The sequence below is a fragment of the Pelophylax lessonae genome, assembly GCF_965119305.1.
Source record: "Pelophylax lessonae genome assembly, chromosome: 3".
Classification (NCBI taxonomy): Eukaryota; Metazoa; Chordata; class Amphibia; order Anura; family Ranidae; genus Pelophylax; species Pelophylax lessonae.
The window spans coordinates 454,259,249-454,283,606 of NC_138770.1; the positions used below are offsets into that span (position 1 = coordinate 454,259,249).

General features: G+C 42.9%; 1 protein-coding gene across 7 annotated transcripts in view; it reads left to right on the forward strand.

Annotated features, from left to right (window-relative positions):
• The window catches only part of SASH1 (SAM and SH3 domain containing 1), a 1,308,454-nt gene that overhangs the window by 1,240,773 nt on the left and 43,323 nt on the right, over window positions 1-24,358 (forward strand). For all 7 annotated transcript variants that reach the window (XM_082250123.1, XM_082250126.1, XM_082250128.1 and 4 more), the window contains 2 exons: window positions 4,445-4,654; window positions 9,845-9,995. In XM_082250123.1, coding sequence (XP_082106249.1) covers window positions 4,445-4,654; window positions 9,845-9,995 — 361 coding nt within the window. The remainder of the gene's footprint in view (window positions 1-4,444; window positions 4,655-9,844; window positions 9,996-24,358) is intronic.

Genomic DNA, 24,358 nt, shown 5'->3' on the forward strand with positions numbered 1-24,358 from the left:
TTCCTTGGTAGGTTTGCATTTGTGCCATACTTTTTCCATTTTTGGATGATGGATTGAACAGTGCTCCGTGAGATTTTCAAAGCTTGAGATATTTTTTTAAACCCCCCTAACCCTGCTTTAAATTTTTTTACAACTTTATCCTTGACCTGTCTGGTGTGTTCCTTGACCTTTATTAGGATGTTTGTTCACTTTTAACAATCCTCTGAGGGCTTCACAGAACAGCTGTATTTATACTGAGAATAAATTACTCACAGGTGGCCTCTATTTACTAATTTAGGTGACTTCTGAAGGCAAATGGTTTCTCTATATTTTAGATAGGGGTATCAGAGTAAAGGGAGGTGAATACAAATGCACGCCACACTTTTTAGATGTTTAATTGTAAAAAATGTTGCAAATCATTTATCATTTTCCTTCCACTTCACAATTATGTGTCACTTTGTGTTGGTCTATCACATAAAATCCCAATAAAATACATTAACGTTTTTGATTGTACCATGACAAAATGCGAAGCTTCATCATCCAGCTAAAGCATCATCCAGTGGCTGTGTCTTTTGCATGCACACAATTTTCACTGGAATTACTTTGAAAAACACAATTTTTTTGCTGGAAAAATCGAAATCAGTCATTGCCGTCTCCTTCTCTCTCCTGGGAGATCAGCTGGCAGTATCTGCTGTAATAATTAACTTTATTTAGTCAAAGCATGGCTCTGGAGTACCCCTGATTAGCTAACTCCAAAAACAAAATTGTTTGGCCCGTTCACATACAAGCGACGCTACTTCGCACCGCGACCTCGGAGGTCGCGGCGCGCTGCTCGCACCGCGACCTCCGAGGTCGCGGCCGCCACGGACTTCATAACATTGAAGTCTATGGCGGTTGCCTCCTGGTCGCCCCAAAGAAGCTCCGGACCCTTTTTCTAAGTCGGAGCGACTTGTGTCGCTCCTATTAGAACGGGTCCGCAGCTTCCCTATGGGAGGCGACCTACGGCGACCTGTGAGGCGACCAGGTCGCCTCACAGGTCGCTTTAGTGTGAACGGGGACTTAGTGTCAAGTAAAGTCGTTTTTAATTGTACTAGATTTTCCATGCTATGCTCCAAAAAATAATAGATTTGTTAACAAAAGAGCCTAAGGTAAAATTAGTTTCATCCAATATAATTGGTGTTTTCATTTACAGATTTAAAGTGTATGTCAATTAAAAACAGAATATAATATAGTGGATATAAAAAATCCCCCTCCCCCTTTAAAATCACATTTTGTTGTTTTGCAGCCTGAAATAAGGACATACACAGTTTTTGTTTTATCCAGCTGTATCTACTCAGTGCAACTTCTAACATCCAAGTGAAAGATAGAACACCATGTCCGAAAAATAAAATTCAAAAACAGATTTGCTGAGTTGGAAAAAGGATCACCCCTTGTGTCAGTATTTTATTGAACCGCCTTTTGCTTTAACAGCTTTTAGTCTGTTTTCGATATGTCTCTACTTACTTTGCACATCTAGATTTTGCAATATTTACCCACTCTGTGGACTGCAGTCTCCAAGTCATTCCACAGATTCTACATCCATGCAAGGACATTCACCTTTTTCTCCTTCAACCACTGTGTGGTCATTTGTGTTGTGTGCTTTGGTCATTTTCATGTTGCAATGTAAAGCTTGTCCTCATTGCCTGCCTTCTGGCAGAGGGCAGCAGATTTTCCTCAAAAATGTGATGTTATTTTGCCCCATCTATTTTTCCTTCTATCCTGACAAGTGTTCCAGTCCCTGCTGCATAGAAACCCTCTCATAACAGGATTTTACCACCTCCATGCTTTACTGTAAGAATTGTGTTATTTGGATGGTGAGCTGTATTGGATTTCCACCAGACATATGTTTTATGTTGAGGCCAAATAATAAAATTTTAGTCTCATCTGACCATAAAACCTTTTTCCATATGGCCTCAGAATCCTCAATGTGCATTTTTACAAAGCTCAGTCGTGACTGCATGTGGCCTTTCTTGAGAAGTGTTTTTTTTTTTTTTTTTTTTTTTGCAACCCTCCCATACAAGCCACATTTGTGGAGAATTTGTGATATTGTTGTCACATGAACACAATGACCACATGAACACAATGTCCTAAATTCCTGCAACTGCTTCAGAGTTTCTGTATGCCTCTTGGTAGCCTCTCTAACCAGTTACCTCTTGGCTCCTTAATCCAGTTTGGAGCATAGTCCTGATCCATGGAGGGTCTGTGTTGTACCAAATACCTTCCACTTATTAATAATAGACTTCACTGTGCTTATAGGCATTGTACAAAAATGTTGACACTTTATTTTTTTATCCATCTTCTAACCTGATGCCTGTCCACAACTTTATCCCGGAAATCTTTTGACAGTGCCTTGCCACCCATAGTTAATTGTTTGCTTCAGTTGTACTACCAGGGACTGAAATACTCCAGGAAAGTTCTTTTCATACTGAGATAATCAAAATGACCACAGCTGATCACAGTTGTAAATCAAATGGCTTTGTGAGCCATTGAGAAGGTAACTAGCTATACCTGATTGAGTTTAGGAGGGGGTGATCCTTTTTCCAAATCAGTGATTCTGTTATTGATTTATTTTTTTCTGACATGTTGGTGTTATATCTTTCACAATGTTATAAGTTGCGCTGCGTAAATACAGCTGAATAAAACCAAAACGTTGTCTTTATTTCAGCCTGCAAAGCAATAAAATGTGATTATATTGAAGGGGTGCTGGTTCTTTTCTATACCCACTGTATATTGCAGCTTACCTGTCCTTAGATAAGGTGGATGTATTAGTTTTATATTTTGCTTTCTTCTCCTTTATTTACACCTGATGATCCTGACAGTAACACATTTCCTGACATAGGGTGGCAATGCTCCCTCACCGCATTGTATCTATGAAGGAGCCAAGGTTTTCACCATAGGCTGATCTCCTGGGAGGCGAATGGGAAAGAAAAAGCACAGACAAGGAAGGCAATCTTATTAAAATCTACTGGGCACTAGCGATTATTGCCAGCCAAAGATTGTCCAAGAGAAAGAATGGAAAACATTTAGAAAACTAAACATTTAGTTTGGAAACACTTGTTTATATACGTTTTCTGTACTTGCTGAGAATGTTCTTAGCCAGAAAAAAGAAACATCAGTACAGTTTTTTGTTTTTCGGTTTAGATATATTTAAAATAAAAGTATTTTGTAAAATATTTTAACTATTAACATACATTAAATATACTATTTATTGGGAGAATAGAGAGACTGGAATTTCTCAGGACTTTTTCGTAATCAATAATTAGTCTAGGCATGCATTGTTTTTTTATAGAAAAATTAGAAAAGGGTGTTTAAATAATAAGTATAAAAATATATAGATGCTAAGCTGGGTAGGACTCTGTGAAGTAGTAATTAGTATGGTTAAGTGTTTGGTGTAGGAAAAAAAAAATATTCTGAACACAAGTTCCAAGCATGACCACCCTTATATGTCTGCATATATCATGTAGAGGTCCAGCTGCACATGCAGAAACCATTATAATGCCATCCCTTCCTCTTTGACAAAAAGTATTTAAACAAGGGTTTCCAAATTGTTTAAATGTTTTCCATTCTCTCTCTTTCGGACAAGCTTTGGCTGTCAATAATTGCTAGTGGCCAGTAGATTTTAATAAGATTGTCATACACTCGTTAGAAATATCACATGTTCCTCAATCCAAGCTAAACAGCATATGATAGAATGTCCCCTGCCGGCTACTGCAGAATACCGAAACAGTGTCTGCATCTGATTGGATGCAGGTGCTTTCATTCATGCAATTTTCCATCTGACTCCATTGACAAAAGTCAGTTGAACAATCAAGTTTTCTCAAACCAGGTGGATTTTGCATGAATTGGATGAAATTCGAGCAGTGTATGGCATCCTTTCATTTAAAACCATATCAGGAGACTCTTCTTTAATACCATATTGGGTTTAGATGAAACACTTTTAAAAATCATTTGAAAGATGTTTTATTCGTTCTTGAGTCATGTGTGAGAACATTTGAGACGGAAGGGTTAAAAGACCAACTGACAGTGAAAAGAGGTTTCCTGTCTTTCTTGGCCACGACAACTATGTTATATGGCTTACAACAACTAAGTTATAGTAGAGCTCAAGACTGTTGCTGATTGCTGTGGAAGAATATCCACCTGCCTTTTGGATTAAAGAAGATTGAAACCCATTATGGCGTCATAGATCCTCATTGTGTTGAACTCCTGCCTCTTTTAATGTAAATTCAACAGGTTCTGTAGAATACAGACTGTAACATTGTGATTTATATTTGTTTGAACAGTAGAAACTTCTTTGAGGCATTTATTAGAATGTGTTTAATTATTTAGCAGTACGTCAAGGTAAATCATTGTGACATACTTTGCAGTTGATGCATTGTTGTGTGATACTAATCTCTGACAACACATCTCTCAATTTCCTTTACTGCAGAAAGGTGACATCATTGAAATTATAAGCAAGCCTCCAATGGGCACATGGATGGGTCTTTTGAATAACAAGGTTGGCACTTTCAAGTTCATATATGTGGATGTGATCAATGAAGTTGAAGAGAAACCTAAGCGGCCAACAAGGAGACGGCGTAAGGGACGTCCACCAAAGCCAAAGTCTGTTGAAGAGCTTTTGGATCGCATCAATCTTAAGGTTGGACACTTTTCTGAAGCCTTAAAGTGAAAGTTCAGCCAAAAACTAACTCTAAATCTACTGGCAGCCACATTCTAATACTAATTTATCTAACCCTGTAAAGCAAAAATCGCTATACATACCTTTTTAGCAGTCGATCCGGTCCAATCTCCAGCTGCGGGTGCTGTGTAAAAAATGACAGCCGAAAACAGCTGGGAAATGGCTGGGAAGTGACGTCATCCATAGACTTACTATGGGGCTTCTGTTGTCACTGCCTCTCCTGCACACGCCAACAAAGAGAAGCCGCCGCTGACAGCTCAGCGTGAGACCGGATCGGCAGCAGAAAATGTATGTAAAGTGATTTTTTTCTTTACAGGGTAAGATAGAGATTTAGAGTTAGTTTTTAGCTGAACATCTACTTTATTAGTACAGGGACTACATTCACTCTTATTTGCAGGATACAAAAATTCACCTTTATCTAGAAAATCTTTATACTTCCCTATATATACACATCCATGCGGTAAAAGCATTTTAATGAACTCAGAATTCAACTATGTCACATTTCCTCAAACAGATTGTTGCTTTAATACAGCCATCTTTATCCAGGGCTCAGAAAAGCCTCTCCTTTTTCTTACTCAAATTTCTCATCCAAATCAAATACTAAAATAACAGACCTAGAGGAGGCAGACACATAAGGGAATGAAGAGGATATAGAGGCAATTATAGAGGAAGCTGTACATAATTTCTCTCCCCCAGAATGTCAATATATTGAAGAGGGAGCTTCACACAACATGCTTGTTAGCATTGAAAAGCTCATTGCCTCTCTGTAAAAGCCTTGGCATGCACCATCTCTACATGCCCTACATGTAAAAAAAAATGAGTTTACAAAGAAACGCCTATTTCTGTGGTTGATCCTGCCGTCTCTGTTCTAAAATACATCTCACTGTTCCTATTGAAGATGTTCATCCTTTCAAAGATTCTGCAGATAGAAACCTTTGCTCCCAGGGTGTTCACCAAGGTTTCATTCTCCTGAATGATTTATCTCCCTTGCAGCTCTCAGAAAATGTCTGCAAGATATTTCAGCTGCTCCAGGCCTTCGGGTGATAAATTTCAAGTCTGCTCTCCAGCTTTCCATTCACCTGCTTGCATCTGATCCTAGAAACGTCCCAATCAAAAGTCGTTCTTCCAACAAAGAAAATTCTTTCTCTAAGAGGTCATGCTCGACAACTTGAGATCCAAGAGAAATTCCACAGGGAAATTCACCATGAGAGTTCTAGGCCTAATGATTGCCTTCTTCAAGTCAGTACCTTTCGCTGAGTTCCATTCAAGAACTCCCCCCATCAAAACATTTTGTTGGCATGAAAAAAAGCAGGCTCTTTCACTTGACATACCCATGCTCCTATCCACCCATCCAAGAACTCCTTTTCTTGGTGGATTAGCACCCCAGCTCTAAAACTGGGGAAGTTCTTCCTTCCCTAAAACTGGAAAGAAGCAAGTCTGTAAGGCTGGGGAGGAGAGTTTCAATCCTTGACAGTTGAGGAAACATGGTCAAGAGAGGAAACAAACTCTCCATCAGCATTCTAAAGTTTAGAGCAGTTAGCTTATCTCTGCAACACTGAACTCCCCCCCCCTCCTGAAAGGGCACCCAATCTGGGTGCAATCAGACACTGTCACCAAAGTGGAAAATATCAACAATCAAGGGAGAAGTCTGGCTGCCTTGAAGAAAGCAAACTAGATTCTCCTGTGGACAGAATCTGTCTGCAGTCTGCATCACATTCAAATTCCACCTCTAAATTCAACAACAAGCTACCTCTGTTTGTTGCCAGAACCATGGGTTCTCTAGCCCAGGCCGTGGATGCCCTAATAATCCCCTGGTTTCAGTTCAGGCTGATCTATGCCTTCCCTTCAGTTTGAATTCTGCCTCGTCTTCTCCACAAAATAGAGGAGAGAGGTAATTCTAATTGCCCCAAATTGGTCCAGAAGAACCTGGTATACAGACATACTTCGACTTCTAGCCGACTGGCCTGGCCCCTTCCCAACATGACAGATCTGCTGTCTCAAAGTTCTCTATCCTACTTTGCAGTCTGGTTTTAACAGCATGGCTAGCATTTTACTAGGTGGACATCCAATCTTCTGCAGATGCAGCCTTTGACGGCAAGGTTCTCTGTACTTGGATTTTTTTTACCCCTGTTGTGCTTTGGGCCTGTTGGCACAGTTTTGTTTGCAAAGTTGTTGCCCTCCGGTATGAATATGTTGTCTGTCTGTTCTTTACTGTACAATTAAGATGAAAAGATATTTAGTTGCCTGTAAATCCCATATCTTGGAATACCATACAGGGCACCTTTCCTTCTTTTCCTTGATTTACTCTGCATTGCATGCTACAAAACTGAAGACTGAAGCATATCCCCAAAAGTTTGTCCAATCACCCGAAGGTACACACCTAAAACCCATGATGTGTTGCCTGTGGTCCTGTACAGTACTCCAGGATATGGAATGTACAAAAAAAGACAAATTCCCCTTTTTTCCCCTAATACCTCTTTTCATCCAATGCTAGCAGTCATAATAATAATAATAATTTCTTTACCATGCATATTTTTCTTTACGGACCTGAGCTGAAGGAAGAATCTGCATGAGCCAGAGCAATGCACCTGCGATCCACGGATCACAGTTTTCACATTTTTTTTTTTTTTTTGGTTCAGATGCAAGATATAATAAATGCATATTTTTGCATTTTTGAAAAAATGGGGTGCATGTATTATTTTATTTTTGTTGCAAATGGTGGAATTTTTCTTTAATGACTTATTAATGTATACATAGCTCCATTAATGTTTTTTTAATATCTGCCTTCAAAAAGGAAGTTACAAACCAAGCATTTCAATTTACATCTAAAAAAAGATTGCCCCAATCATGTGACATCTAAGCTTTTTAAAACCTAGCATAAATGCCATTCGGATTGTAAGCAGTCAATAATTAGAAGTCTTTCGACTCATCTCCAGTGTGGAGTCAGTATACATACCTTCTGTTTTAAGGGGTGAAATTGTTTCTATTAATAAGCCTTGAACAGAGGTTTCCATTTCTCTTAAACAATAACGTTATAGACTGTAGTAACCCATAACAACCAATCCCATTCCAATTACTGCAGTCTGATTAGTTGAGAAATATTTTCTGTAGGTTATTGAACATTGCACTGCCATATTGCCTTTCAGTCTAATAATGCCATTTCCCTACCCCTGACCCCCTCCCTTGTAAACAAAATAGCGATTTTTTTTTTTATCCCTGATTACATTGGCGGGGAGGACAAAGTCTGTGATAGCATACATAGAAGAGCTTTTTTAATTATTAGGATGGGGGCATATTTAATCTTCCACATTTTTATGATAGGTCCCAGGACAACTGTGACTTTGGTTTATGATATCTTTAGTACCCCAATACTTATATACTTATATTCCCCTAATATAGCTTCCCTTTAGATATCGCCAAATATCCCACATTCAGAACACCCACTGACTAGCCAAGCTTTCGGTCTAGCAAAGTGTGGGTGAAGTCCTAAAATATATGCAAACATTCGCAGTGTTGAAATGATTAAGGAATAAAAGTGATTTTTCTTTTACTCCCTACATAAAAACTGAACTCCCAACGTAATAGAGGTTATAGGTATAAACCAAGATTTATACAATAACTGTTTCACCTCAGCAATAAAACCACAGAGTATGAAATCAGTTGCTTACATTACAGAGTGTATTTAATGGAATAGCTTAGCAGCTTGTATTACAGTATGATTATTTATTATGATTTGGTGCATATGGGCTGTACAGATTTCATGAGCATATTGGTTTGTTGTAGAACATTGCAGACAATTACTCATGCTGCTGACAAATAAGGAGCACTGAAAGGCACACTCAGAATTCTTTCTAAAGAAGGATTATTTCAATTTAAATTGTCAGCATACTAAAACTATAAACCCTAGTTTGGAAAGGTATTAGGATTCTTGATCAATTTTAACATTTTACCGATTAACAAATCCTGTTCTATATTCTTACCGTTATCTGTGATAGTTTCTTTTAGAACACTAAAATAAAAGATCAGTTTGTTATTATAGCTAGTGTACTTGGGGGGAAAAAAATCTTTAAATGACTATAGCTAAAAAAAATGCTGGAAATATATTCCTCCCCTTAAAGAAGATAACAAATCCCTATATTTTACAGTCAGTCACCTTAAAGAATAAGAATATCCTTAATAGTGTTTCCCAGATTGCACCCTCAAACAGCAATTATGTATATGGCAGTACATACCAATGATTAGGACAGTACAGTACACATTTCACTGGTTTAGTGCAGTAAGTCTTTCCTGCCAGCAGCTGGTGAAATCCTGCCCATACCTGGTCATATTAAAATAGTGGCTATCTCCATTTTTAGCTCACCCTGTGCAAGCTAAACGCATAGAGGGGGGCAGGGTTTGAGTCACTTGAGCAACTGAGCTCTTCTAACAATAGGCATCTGTCAGGGGAGCAACTGCATAGAAGCAGATGGGTAAATACATTTGAAATATTAATATGCTGTATTTCTTATTTACCATTATATGTATCATTTATTATAGCGGTTGTATACTGCCGGGAAAAAAAAAAACAAACCCTGCAAGACAAAGGCATAATGAGCTAGTATGCATCGCATACTAGCTTATTATGAAACACTTACCTTAAAACAAGCCTCGACACGGACCCCCGGACACCGCTGTGGGAGCTGACATGCTCCCTCGGCGTCTCTTCCGGGTTCGGTGGCTCCGGCGCTGTGAGTGGCCGGAGCCGCGATGACGTCACTCCCACGCTGGAGTCCCTTTCCAGCAAGTGCCCGGCAAGGAACTCTGAAGGTCCGCCGGACCTTCAGAGCGCATGCGCCACTAGCGTCAGCGGCTGCATGCAGGGCAAATATCTCCTAAACCATGCAGGCTTATGAGATATTAATTGTACCTACAGGTAAGCCTTATTATAGGCTTACCTGTAGGTAAAAGTAAAAGAAAATGAGTATACTACCACTTTAAATGATAGATATGATTCTAAGCTCTAACGAGGGCCCTCCAATTCCTCCTGTATTGAATTGTATTGTAACTGTACTGTCTGCCCTCATTGTAAAGCGCTGTGTAAACTGATGGCACTATATATATCCTGTATTATAATAATAATGATGGTAAAAACCTTACTTGCTTTATTTCTAGGAGCACATGCCAACCTTTCTCTTCAATGGATATGAAGATTTAGATACTTTTAAACTTCTGGAAGAAGATGATTTGGATGAACTGAACATCCAAAATCCAGAACACAAAGCAGTCCTCCTTACAGCTATTGAGTTGTTGCAAGAATATGACAGTAAGAGTTTCTAATTTATATTGTCCACCCAGAATCGTATCTGCAACTAGAAATTGCTACACTTTAGTAGTATGAGTGTTATACTGTTATTTTATGTGTCCATAAGCTGCAGTACAAAAGCATTTTATTCAATCCATAACTTGTTATGTTTAGGGGCATTGAATCCATTGGGCAAATATTAAGATTTTTTTCTACACATAAACATGATTATTGCCAGACAACTACAGCAATCGTGCATTTTAGATGACTGTTAAGATCCACTGGGGAACAGACCTCTCTTCTCCAAATGTGTAAACACAGTTCCCCCAACAACTAGCCCATCCTGCTGCATGACTTCAGGGATCCAGCACAGCTAGGGATAAGGACAGATCTTCAGTAAACATTTCTACTCTGGATTTTTTGGAAGTTACATAGTTAGGACAAGAAAGACACAAGTCCATCTAGTTCAACCTATAGAAATTCGATAAATAGGGTAAGTAAAGAGAGAACCACCACAATTAACCACCTTTAATTCTGTACCCACACAGGACAATCCCAAACTTTAGCACAGCATCAATCACTGATCCCACTGCATCTGACCCTTTGTGGGTAATTTACTTAAGTGGCTAAAGCCTGTTCACTTTGCAAGTGAATTTTTACTTGCCTTAATGAATGTGGTGGAATTACCCTATCACATGCAAGAGAAAAAAACTGTATTTTTTCTTGCACATGATTAAATGTATCATAACTTTACCTCATTTACAAGCTAAGCGAAAACATCATTGAGAAATGAAGATACCCTTTCCAAAATGAACCGGGTTTACGCCTTTAGTAAATCGATCACATTGTGTGATGTGCTATGGCAAGTCCTTATCCTCCTCATCTGTTCACCTTTATAAAACTGTATTCAGCAAGTTTTTCCTTTACCAGTACCAGCAGAAGAATGGCAACTGAGCTCGTTTACTAGATAGACACCTGAGTTAGAAAGCTAAACTATGAAACAAGCAGAATACAGAAAAAGAAAGCACATTTTTATAAAGGTAACTGAATAAATCTCATATGAAGCCAGAAATGTATGCCAGCTAGCTATAACAGAGGATAAAGTGGTTGTAAAGGTAAAAAGGTTTTTGACCCTAATGCCTTATCTATATCGGGGTAAAAAAAAACTTTAAATAGTGGCTCCCCCTAACAGCCATCCCTAAAAACCCACCTGAGCCCAATCTTGATCCAGTGCTGTGCACATCTGCAGCAACTCTTTTCCCCTCTCCCTGCTCTCACAGGCTTTGCTGAGAGCAGAGGGAGTCACTGGCTCCTGCTGTTGTCAGTTAACACCTGTGAGCGGGGCTGAGCCGGACTGTCTGAATAGACTCAAACAACCTGACTTGGGATGGAGCACACACGAGTGCTCGCATAGGAAGTGGCTTCCTATGGGGGCATGCGGTGGGGGAGGAGCCAGAAGCACTGGAGAGAGAGTCCAGATGAGGAGGATCGGGGGTTTCTCTGTGCAAAAGCATTGCACAGAGCAGGTAACTATAACATGTTTAATATTTTAATAATAAAAGTATATGTGAACATTTACCTTCTAAAAACAGCCAAAACGGTTTCAAATAGAAATTAAAGACAAAATGTGTGTGTATGTATATGTATAAATATACACACACACACACACACTCACACACTATAGAAACCTTTTTTTTGTTTTGTTTTTTTGTCTTTATTATAAGTGATCACATAACCTCTGTTTCCAGCTGCATAAGGGGCATAAGCTGGACATATATGAATCAAATCTCGGCCAGTTCAGTAGGGAACGGCTCAGATTCACCCCATCTTTGAGCTGGTGGGATTTATCCAAGTCAATCCATCCATCGATCGACTTGGCTAAAACCAGCCACATCGAGTTCTGCCATCTGGGAAGGCTCCCCACTGGCAGAACGTAACAGCAACGCAGGAGAGATTTTCCTATCAACATTGACTGACAAGACGGAAGGAAAAAAAAATCCCATAATCTATGTGCTGCTTTAGAGAGGTAGGGGAGAAGAAACTCCTACAGTAGTATTAAAAAATAGAATTTTCTCTAGCGCTCATTGACAGACGTAGTCCTCGGTGATACACCACCTTCGGGTTATGTTGCCTCCACAGGAGCAGGACTAGACAGGAAATTAAAAAGCTCTGGCCACACCCTAGGGGCAGTCCCAGAGGGTATATCCTCTCTCTCTCTGCCTCAGCAAATCAGTTATTTTCTGTCTAGTTAGGAGTAAGGACCTAGATACCTTGCTGGGATCTTAGGTCCTGGCAAGATTTTTTTCTTAAAGGATTTTTTAGACAGCTTTTTTTCTCCAGTGTTCCTGTGAGATCTTCAAGCAAGAAAGCTGAACTGGGCGACGGGCTGGATGTTGAGATCCGGTGGTCACCCCAGTTCAGCCTACGAGCGCGTGCAGGCCATAGCTCCGCGCTGGGTCGGCCGCGACAAAGTCCCATTAAAGGACTGACCCCGCGAGTTAAACGTCTCGCTAAAACGCCAAAGACCATGAGTCACGGCGTCCGTATCGGTCGACAGCCCTCCCGCCCCGGTGGAGAGGGGTACTGTCAGGAGTTGGTGCCCGCCTGGTTCCGGTATGGTGAGTAGTATGTTCCCCCTTTTCCCCTGACGGGTCTTGTGGTGAACGCGGGCCCCTCTCTGTATGGTAAGATAGAGTCCCTCTCTATCCTATAACATGACACAGATCCTCCTATTTTGAGTGTGATTTTATGTGCAAAAAAGCCAGGAGGCTTGGTTTGGGAGCTAACAATCTAATTGTATACATGTTAAAAAGATGTAATCTGTGGCATTCTGGGAATCTTACGGTGATAAGAATAAGCTACCTACCAGTCAGAAGCCACGGACATGTAGACTGCCTTCCTAATCAGATCTCCAGCTATTAGCAGGCCTCCCGAATGGCCATGCGGTCCGCCAGGGCCGGTACCGCCAACCACGCCAAATCCCCATGCAGAGAGAGTGTTGTGTGCTCTGCAGCACACCGCTATTCAGTACAGGCCGCCGCCATTTTTTTTGCTGGATCGCACGAGCCGCCATTTTGGCGTAGCCTCGTGTCTCCAGCATGGGGGCGGCCATGTTTGAGGTGATCCAAACACCTCGTGGAGCTTGGGGAGGTGCCGGAAGGCGTGCAGAGGGGCGGAGCCGCCTCCTTTCTTCCTGGGCAGCCAGCCAAAAGACTTCCTGTTTGTCAAGACAGCGCTGTAACCTGTTGCAGTTAAACTCTGAGCATCAAGTGGTGAGCCTGGGGGTCTATCTCTCTCTCTCTCTCTCTCGATCGATAGGGATCCCTAGCAGGTAACACTAAGGGGCTTTTTGTGGCGCTGGGGGTCTGAAAAAAAAAAAAAAAAGTTTTTTATTTTTGAATTATATTATCCAGGAAGTGACTGGAATTATCATGGACCCTGCCACACATATTCCCCCACCTGTTTCCCTCGAGGGGGCCACGGGACCCGCCGGTGCACAGAGTGTAGAGTCATTTACAGCAATTTTGGAGTCTATGGTGGCTCGGGTGGAGGCGGCCTGTCAGGGACGGGGGTCAAGGAAGCGACCCCCGCCTACCCCTATACTATCTGACACCTCTGACTCAGATTCAGGGATGGTCACTGCAGTTGCAGGTTCCTCTGCAAGGGCTGTTATCCCAGGTAAAGCCCCCTCAGACAGTGAGGAGGACGCTTCTTCTCCTGCTATAATTCAGGAAGAAGCATTGGTGGACGCACTAGTTGTGGCAGTGCAGGAAACCTTAAAACTTGAGGCTTTACCGGCAGAGGCAACTGAAACAGAGATTCCTTTTGGTACTAATAAGCCCATCAAAACGGTGAAGGTTTTTCCTGTACCCAAATGTTTCGGTAATCAGATTAAAGGAGAATGGGAGCATTCTAAACGTACCTTTACTATTTCCAAGCGTATTGCTAGACGCTATCCGTTTGAGGAATCCATCATTAAGAAATGGACGGTACCACCAGTGGTGGATCCACCTATTTCCAGGCTGAATAAAGCCACGGTTATCCCAGTGGAGGACACTTCGTCCTTTAACCACTTTCCCACCGGAGGATTTTGCAGCTTAAAGACCAGACCCCTTTTTTCAACTTGGCACTTCGTGACTTTAACTGATAATTGCTCGGTCATGCAATGCTGTACCTAAACGAAATTTACGTCCTTTTTTTCTCACAAACAGAGCTTTCTTTTGGTGGTATTTGATCGCCTCTGCGCTTTTTATTTTTTGCGATATTAATAAAAAAAGAGCGAAAATTTTGCAAAAAAATGACATTTTCAACTTTGTCTTTTAAAAAATATCCAATATACTTAATTTATGTCATTTTTTTTTGCCAAAATATATTTAGCTACATGTCTTTGACAAAAAAAAAATCAATGAGCGTATTTTTATTGGTTTGCGCAAAAGTTATAGCGTCTACAAACTATGGTGTAAATAGTGAAATTTACGCAGCTTTAATTTCTGACTGCCAATCTCATTTCATGAAGTGCTAAAATGGCGGGGCAGTACAAAACCCCCCCAAACTACCACTTTTTGGAAAGTAGACATCCTAAGGAATGTCCTGACAGGCATGTTGAGCTCATTGAATATTTCATTTTTTTGTCACAGGTGTTTGAAAAATGACTAATGACTTTTTTTTTACACAAAGTTGTCATTGAAATGATATATTGCTCACACATGCCATGGGTATATGTGTAATTACACCCCAAAATATATTCTGCTGCTTCTCCTGAGTACAGGGATACCACATATGTGGGACTTTTTGGGAGCCTAGCTGTGTAGGGGTCCCCAAAAACAAATCACCACCATCAGAATTTCAAAGGGCGTACATTTTTCATTGCATTTTCTCACTACCTCTAACGGTTTAGGAGGCCCTGAAATGTCAAGATACCACAAAACCCCCCCAAATGACCCCATTTTGGAAAGTAGACACCCCAAGCTGTTTGCTGAGAGGCATGGTGAGTCCATGGAATATTTTATATTTTGCCACAAGTTTTGTGAAAATTACAATTTTTTTTTTTAATTTTTTTTTTTTACACAACGTTGTCACTAAAAGATAAATTTCTCACACATGACATGTGTATATGTGGAATGACACCCCAAAATACATTCTGCTGCTTCTCCTGAGTATGGGGATACCCCATGTGTGAGACTTTTTGGGAGCCTAGCTGTGTACAGGACCGCAAAAGCCAATCAACACTCTCAGGTTTTCTAATGGCGTAAATTGTTCATGTCATCTCTGCACTACCTGTCACAGTTTCGCAGGCCCTAAAATTCCAAGATAGCACAAAACCCCCCCAAATGACCCCATTTTGGAAAGTAGACACCCCAAGCTATTTGCTGAGAGGCATGGTGAGTCCATGGAATATTTTATATTTTGCCACAAGCTCCGGGAAATATATATATATATATATTTTTTTTTTTTTTACACAAAGTTGTCAGTAAATGATATATTGCTCACACATGCCATGGGTATATGTGAACTGACACCCCAAAATACATTCTGCTGCTTCTCCTGAGTACAGGGATACCCCATGTGTGAGACTTTTTTGCAGTCTAGCCGAGTACAGGACCCCGAAAACCAACCTCCACTTTCAGGCTTTCCAAGGGCGTAAATTGTTGATTTCACTCCTGACTACCTATCACAGTTTCGGAGGCCCTAAAATTCCAAGATAGCACAAAACCCCCCCAAATGACCCCATTTTGGAAAGTAGACACCCCAAGCTATTTGCTGAGAGGCATGGTGAGTCCATGGAATATTTTATATTTTGCCACAAGTTCCGGGAAATATATATATATATATATTTTTTTTTTTTTTTTACACAAAGTTGTCAGTAAATTATATATTGCTCACACATGCCATGGGTATATGTGAACTGACACCCCAAAATACATTCTGCTGCTTCTCCTGAGTACAGGGATACCCCATGTGTGAGACTTTTTTGCAGTCTAGCCGAGTACAGGACCCCGAAAACCAACCTCCACTTTCAGGCTTTCCAAGGGCGTAAATTGTTGATTTCACTCCTGACTACCTATCACAGTTTCGGAGGCCCTAAAATTCCAAGATAGCACAAAACCCCCCCAAATGACCCCATTTTGGAAAGTAGACACCCCAAGCTATTTGCTGAGAGGCATGGTGAGTCCATGGAATATTTTATATTTTGCAACAAGTTCCGGGAAATATATTATTATTATTTTTTTTTTGTTTTTTTTACACAAAGTTGTCAGTAAATGATATATTGCTCACACATGCCATGGGTATATGTGAAATGACACCCCAAAATACATTCTGCTGCTTCTCCTGAGTACAGGGATACCCCATGTGTGAGACTTTTTTGCCGTCTAGCCGAGTACAGGACCCCGAAAACCAACCTCCACTTTCAGGCTTTCCAAGGGCGTAAATTGTTGATTTCACTCCTGACTACCTATCACAGTTTCGGAGGCCCTAAAATTCCAAGATAGCACAAAACCCCCCCAAATGACCCCATTTTGGAAAGTAGACACCCCAAGCTATTTGCTGAGAGGCATGGTGAGTCCATGGAATATTTTATATTTTGCCACAAGTTCCGGGAAATATATTATTATTATTTTTTTTTTGTTTTTTTTACACAAAGTTGTCAGTAAATGATATATTGCTCACACATGCCATGGGTATATGTGAAATGACACCCCAAAATACATTCTGCTGCTTCTCCTGAGTACAGGGATACCCCATGTGTGAGACTTTTTTGCCGTCTAGCCGAGTACAGGACCCCGAAAACCAACCTCCACTTTCAGGCTTTCCAAGGGCGTAAATTGTTGATTTCACTCCTGACTACCTATCACAGTTTTGGAGGCCATGAAATGCCAAGACAGCACAACCCCCCCCCCCCCCAAATGACCCCTTTTCGGAAAGTAGACAACCTGAGCTATTTGCAGAGAGGCATGTTGAGTATTTTGCAGATCTCACTTTTTGTCACAAAGCTTTGGAAATTGAAAAAAGAGGAAAAAAAATGCATTTTCCTGTTTTTTCTTCATTTTCCAAAAAAAATTAGAGCTGCAAAATACTCACCATGCCTCTCAGCAAATAGATTGGAGTGTCTACTTTGCAAAATGGGGTAATTTGGGGGGGTTTTGTGCCATCTTGGCTTTTTATGGACTTCAAAAGTGTGATAGGTAGTAAGGAGTGAGATCAACAATTTACGCCCTTGGAAAGCCAAAAGGTGCGCATTGGTTTTCCGGGTCCTGTACGCGGCTAGACTGGCAAAAAGTCTCACACATGGGGTATCATTGTACTCAGGAGAAGCAGCAGAATGTATTTTGGGGTGTCATTTCACATAAACCCATGGCATGTGTGAGCAATATATCATTTACTGACAACTTTGTGTAAAAAAAAATAAAAAAATAAAAAAAAAATTTTTTCCCGAAACTTGTGGCAAAATATAAACTATTCCATGGACTCACCATGCTTCTCAGCCAGTAGCTTGGAGTGTCTACTTTGCAAAATGGGGTCATTTGGGGGGGTTTTGTGCTATCTTGAAATTTCAGGGCCTCTGAAACTCTGACAGGTAGTCAGGGGTAAAATCAGCAATTTACGCCATTAGAAAACCTGAAGATGTGGACTGGTTGTCGGGGTCGCGTACACAGCTAGGCTCCCAAAAAGTCTCACACATGGGGTATCCCTGTACTCAGGAGAAGCAAAAGAATGTATTTTGGGGTGTCATTTCACATATTCCCATGGCATGCATGAGCAATATATCATTTAGTGACAACTTTCTGTAAAAAAACAACAACAAAAAAAATAATAATAATTTTCCCGAAACTTGTGGCAAAATATAAAATACTCCATGGACTCACCATGCCTCTCAGAAAAAAGCTTTGGGTGTCTACTTTTCAAAAAGGGGTCATTTGGGGGGTGTTTGAACTGTCCCGGCATTTTATGCTCAATCTTAGCCACACATCACCCACTCTTCTAACCACTTGAAAATCAAGCCTTTTCTGTGCCTTTTTGTTTACATGAAAAAATATTTTTTTTTTACTAGAAAATTACTTTGAACCCCCAAACATTATATATTTTTTTAAAGCAGAGGCCCTATAGAATAAAATGGTGGATGTTGCAAATTTTTTTGTCACACGGTATTTGCGCACAGATTTTCCAAACGCAATTTTTGTGAAAAAAATACATTTTTTTTTAATTTATTGCACAAATACACTATATAATTCCAATTTTTTTGGTAAAATTTAAAAGATGATCTTATGCCGAGTTCATAGACACCTAACATGACATGCTTTAAAAATTGCGCATGCCTGCGCAGCGGCAAAAACATACGTACATTTTTAAAAACCTTTAAAAGTCTCTACAGGTTACCACGTTAGACTTACAGAGGAGCTCTACTGCAAGAATTACTGCACTCGATCTGGCGATCGCGGCGATACCTCACATGCATGCTGCAATTGCGGTTTACATATGACACTAGACCACCGCTTGCGTGCGCCATTGCGCGCAAGCACCGGGGGAAAGGGGGGGGGGGGGGGCTCAATTTTTTTTTTTTTTTTTGCTTTTTTCTTTTGCTTTTTTATGTTATTTTGACACCTTTCCTTTCATTTTTTTTTTTTTAAATCATTTTTATTGTTATCACAGTGAATTTAAATATCCCCCATGATAGCAATCTGTGGTGACAGGTACTCTTTTTTAAAAAAATTGGGGTCTTTTAGACTCTAGATCTCTCCTCTGACCTTAACGCATCTGACCACACCAAAATTGGTGTGATAAAATACTTTCCCAATTTCCCAATGGCCCTGCTTATTTCTGGCGAAACAGAAGTCATGAAATGCTCGTAGCCTCCGGCATCTTAGGCCATAGAGATGATTGGAGCCATTCTCATCTCCAATTAGCTCTATGGTTAGACAATTGAACCACCGGCTGCACTCTCGGGTTAACCGGTGGGACAGGAGAGCCCGAGAAAAACCACGGAAGGCTGCGGAAGGCGGCGGTGGGGGGGGGGGGAGGCCCCTCCCACTGCATGTAAAAGCAGTCTAGCGGCCAATTACCTGCTAGGATTGCTTTTACATGTAAGCCGACCGCTGGCTGTAAAAAACGATACCAAGATGATGCCTAAATCTGCAGGCATCATCCTGGTATAACCACTCAAAGTCCAGCAACGTACCAGTACATTGCTGGTCCTTGTTTGGCATATAGGTTTTTTTTTTTTTCATGCAGCCTGTGGGCTGAACGGAAAAAAAGAGAACCTATCAGAAATCAGCACAGGAATAATGCGTAGTATTACTCATCATTAACCGCCCAAACAACCACCCACTGAATTTAATGATGGGTATACACGACACTATCCACGTATACCAAAATAGGATTTTAACTGCAGTGCTGAAATCAGAAAATCACCACAGCTGCTATCAGCAAAGGTATCCATATATGCTGAGCGCAAACACTGTTTGTGTCAGAATATATAAAATCAATGCGTGGTAGCCGACGAGTACCTGCTAGAGAAACAGGTCACAAAAGAATGAAAAAACAAAGGACATTAAAAAAAAGTACAGTAGGAAGAGTAGGACATATAAAATGACTGACACAACAAAAGTTTTTGGATTCTCATCATTAACCGCCCAAACAACCACCCACTGAATTTAATGATGGGTATACACGGCGCTATCCACGTATACCAAAATAGGATTTTAACTGCAGTGCTGAAATCAGAAAATCACCACAGCTGCTATCAGCAAAGGTATCCATATATGCTGAGCGCAAACACTGTTTGTGTCAGAATATATAAAATCAATGCGTGGTAGCCGACGAGTACCTGCTAGAGAAACAGGTCACAAAAGAATGAAAAAACAAAGGACATTAAAAAAAAGTACAGTAGGAAGAGTAGGACATATAAAATGACTGACACAACAAAAGTTTTTGGATTCTCATCATTAACCGCCCAAACAACCACCCACTGAATTTAATGATGGGTATACACGGCGCTATCCACGTATACCAAAATAGGATTTTAACTGCAGTGCTGAAATCAGAAAATCACCACAGCTGCTATCAGCAAAGGTATCCATATATGCTGAGCGCAAACGCTGTTTGTGTCAGAATATATAAAATCAATGCGTGGTAGCCGACGAGGGACCTGCAAGAGAAACAGGTCACAAAAGAATGAAAAAACAAACTAAGGACATTGAAAAAAGTACAGTAGGAAGGAGAAGGACATATAAAATTACTGACACAACAGTTTTTGGATCCTTTTATTTTTCTAACTGTTTCTTGATTTGGGACTGCGATCTTCTGCGATCTTCTCTTCCAGCTTGGGTCTCTCAAAATGTCGATGGACATCCAACATCTTTCGAGACCCTGTGTTTATGTGCCCTACACTGTGTCGTGCTGTACCCTACGCTAATACTCCACTAGTGTATGGTAGCGCTCGAAACATTCCCCGATGCAGAGACCAGGTTGGTCAGGACATTTGGGACAATAATAACGGGTGTCACGCCTAAATCCGCGCCTGCTACAGACACGACATCTTTTTTGGGGGTATCTTTGGGTAGGGGTACTCGGGAGGACATAAGGAAAATGCCTCTCATGCAGCCGGCTCACTGCATCTGGAAGGGGAAGTTGGGCAGGCATGCCTCCTGGGTACAGGTAGGCAAGGATGATCTCTTCCTGGAATTCCCGGAAAGATCCAGTTCGTCCTGACGCCCTGTATAGGACAAAGGCGTTCAGCATAGCCAATTGGTAAAGGTAAACAGACACTTTTTTGTACCAGCGTCTGGCTTTACGGGCAACTAAATACGGCGCCAAAAGCTGGTCGTTAAGGTCCACCCCTCCCATGTTAAGGTTATATTCGTGGACACAGAGGGGTTTCTCCACAACGCCAGTTGCCGTAGTGATTTGGATCGTCGTGTCTGCGTGAAGGGAGGACAGAACATAAACATCCCGTGTATCCTTCCACTTCACCGCAAGCAATTTGTCCGTTTTCAAGCAGGCTCTCGCCCCCCGACTAAGACGGGAATTTACAAGCCGTTGGGGGAAGCCCCGGCGATTAGGTCGCACGGTGCCACATGCGCCAATTTGTAAATCGAGAAGGTGACTAAATAGTGGCACGCTTGTATAAAAGTTGTCCACGTACAAATGGTACCCCTTTCCGGATAAGGGTGACACCAAGTCCCAAACGATCTTACCGCTGCTCCCTATGTAGTCTGGGCAGTTGGGGGGCTCCACACAGCTATCTTTTCCCTCATAGACCCGGAAACTAACTGTATAGCCTGTGGCCCTGTCACACAATTTATACAGTTTGACCCCGTACTTGGCACGCTTGCTGGGGAGGTACTGTTTCATAGCAAGGCGGCCAGTAAATTTAATCAGGGACTCGTCAACGCAGACAACTTGTTCGGGGGTAAACAAGGCTGCAAACCGCTGATTGAAGTGGTCTATGAGGGGCCGAATTTTGTGGAGCCGATCGTATTCAGGGTCTCCCCGAGGACGACAGATTTCATTGTCGCTGAAATGCATGAATCGCAGAATTTGCTCGTATCTCCCCCTGGACATGGAGGCAGAGTACATGCGCATATGGTGAACTGGGCTAGTGGACCAATATAGCCGCAATTCACTCTGTTTAGTTATGCCCATGTGGAGGGAAAGGCCCAGAAAGATCTTAAATTCGGAAACCGTTATAGGTTTCCAGCCGAATTGTCTGGCAAGGTGTGAATTTGGGTTGGCGGCGATGAACTGTTGTGCATATAAATTTGATTGATCCACAATCGATCTGTAAAGATCTTCCGTGAAGAACAGCTCATAAAAGTTTAGGGGCGTAAAACCAGCTGTCTCCACGTGGATTCCAGGTTGGGCGGTGAATGGGGGAAGTACTGGCGCTGTAGTATCGGTGGGTTGCCAATTAGGATATGCCAGCGCATCAGGGAGGGCACTATGGGCTCTACGGGCCTGTCTACGAATACGCGGTGGCTGCGGGCCACTACTTGTGCTAGCCACCGCACCAGCTTCAACTGCACTTAGGGGACTCGCCACGTCACCAGGTCTTACTGCAGTGCTGGTTGTACTAGGTCCAGGTTGTACTAGGCCGCTGGCGCTTGCCAGGTCGCCAGAAAAATGAGCGGCACTAGTACCCACACTCTGCTCCATACGAGCACCCTGCGATTCCTGCATCTCAACAACTTCAGAATGGGGTCGGGTACGCCTGGGTCTAACAGGGACCCATCTGTCGTCGGAGCTATCTGTCAGGGAGCCGCTGCCGTCATCAGGTTCATATACTGACACTAATTCGGTCATTGTAGCTTCCCCTTCGCTATCAGATGACTCGGTCAGCATATAACTGAGAAGCTCTTCATCCCTGTACGAACGTTTGGTCATTTTGGTAACTAAATTTACTCGTACAGGGGGGCGTGGCCGGGATGTGAAGCCGAGCGGACGTGTGAAGCCGGAGCTCCGATCCTGATCTCATCCTTTTCTGCCCTTGAGCTACCAGATCATCCTCGGCACCCCCTTTTTCACCCTGGGTCCCCCTAAGAAGACGAGCGGGAAGCAGCGAGCCCCTCCGATAGCTCCCGGGAGGCTCCGTTCTTCGGCTGCGCCCGCTTCTTCTCCCGGTCCCCAGAGGCCGCCGGCGGCCATCTTGGACACGAGGCCTCCTCTCTCCAGCATGTCGGTCAGCACCCAGACGGAGCCGAGCCCTGGCCGACCACAGGATCCCTCTCCATCGGACATCCTGGAGGCGATTAAGGCATGTAAGGATACCCTGACTGTTAAAATCGATTATCTGGCGACGGATATCAGCCTTATTAGACATGACTTGGACAAGTTCCGCTCTCGGGTGTCTGAGGCGGAGGATCGCATCTCCCGCCTGGAGGACAATTCCAGGGAGGACTCCAGGGACATCCATGCCTTACAGCTGCAGGTGAAGGCTCTCCAGGACAGGGCGATTGACACCGAAAATCGCCTGAGGCGCAACAACATCCGCATCCTGGGGCTGCCGGAGCGGGCTGAGGGCTCCAAACCTGCCGAATTTGCGGAGGCCTTCCTCCCCAAGCTGCTGGATTTGCCTGACATGCCGCCAACCTTCGTGGTGGAGAGGGCACACAGGGTTCCCCCGACCCCCCCCGCTCCGGGGGCGCCTCCCAGGCCATTCCTGCTGCGGCTGCTTAACTACAGGGACCGGGACAGACTATTGGCGGCGGCTCGTTCCAAGAAAGAACTCCGTTATGAGGACGCCCGAATTATGCTGTTCCCGGACTACTCGCAAGAAGTGCAACGTCAACGCCGCCAATTCACCGACATCCGCAAGCGTCTCCGCGATCTAGGCATCAAATACAGCCTCCTCTATCCGAGCAGACTCCGGGTAATCGATGGTGATCGCACCCGGTTCTTTGATACTCCGGAACAGGCGGCTTCCTGGCTGGACGTTCGTTGATCCGTGCTGCCTCCTGGGCCCGAGCAACGCAAGTATCCATCCTGTTTTAGTTGTGGCCCTGGATTTCTCCCTTATCTGTCCCCCTGCCTTGCCCTCCTGCCCCGGTCCCCTGCCTGCCCCCCCACATCTCCTATTTCGTGCCTTGAGAATTGCCTTTACCCATTCATGATGTACTCTGGGTAGCTCACTGTTAAGGAGCTGGCTTCAAGACGTTGGACTGTGCTGTGACATTTGGTTTTCTCCCCTTTTTTCTCTTCTGCTGACCCTTCCGCTCCTGGTGCTGCCCCCCCCCCCCCCGGCCACTCACTCAGGTCCCCCCCCCTTGTTTTTGTTTCCCCCTGCCCCTCACTCCCGTGCTCTATGCTATAGCTCTCGCGGGAGCTTTAGTTCAATGACGTTGTTGTTTTTTGGGGTACAGGCCGGCCCCAGCTCCCCCCGGGGGGCCTTGGTTCCCCCCCCGGTTCCTTTTTTCTTTTTGCGGGGGATGCTGCGGTTTGGCAGGATAGGCACTACGTGCCTGGGTTATGTTGTTATTCACTTTTGTGTTTTAGTGTTCATTGTTCTGTGTTTAAGTGTGTGGTGCTTGGGTCCGACTGGTCTTGCTGCTCCCCAGATGCTACGGCAGGCCCCCGCGGGGTCCCTCCCCATCTTCACCCTAGCTGTTTGTTATGGCCTCCCGTGACTCCCAGTCCTTCTCCGTTATCTCCTGGAATGTCAGGGGCCTCAACTCCAAATTTAAGAGGGCTCTGATGTTTCAGTACCTGTCCTCCCGCAAGCCTTCTATAGTGATCCTTCAAGAGACGCATCTGGTGGGAAGCAAGCTACAGTCCCTCAAAAAGCCGTGGGTTCACAAATCATTTCATGCTTCTTACTCTAGTTACGCCCGTGGGGTCTCGGTGCTGATCCGCAAAACCTTGCCTTGTGAGGTGGAGGCGGTCCACACGGACCC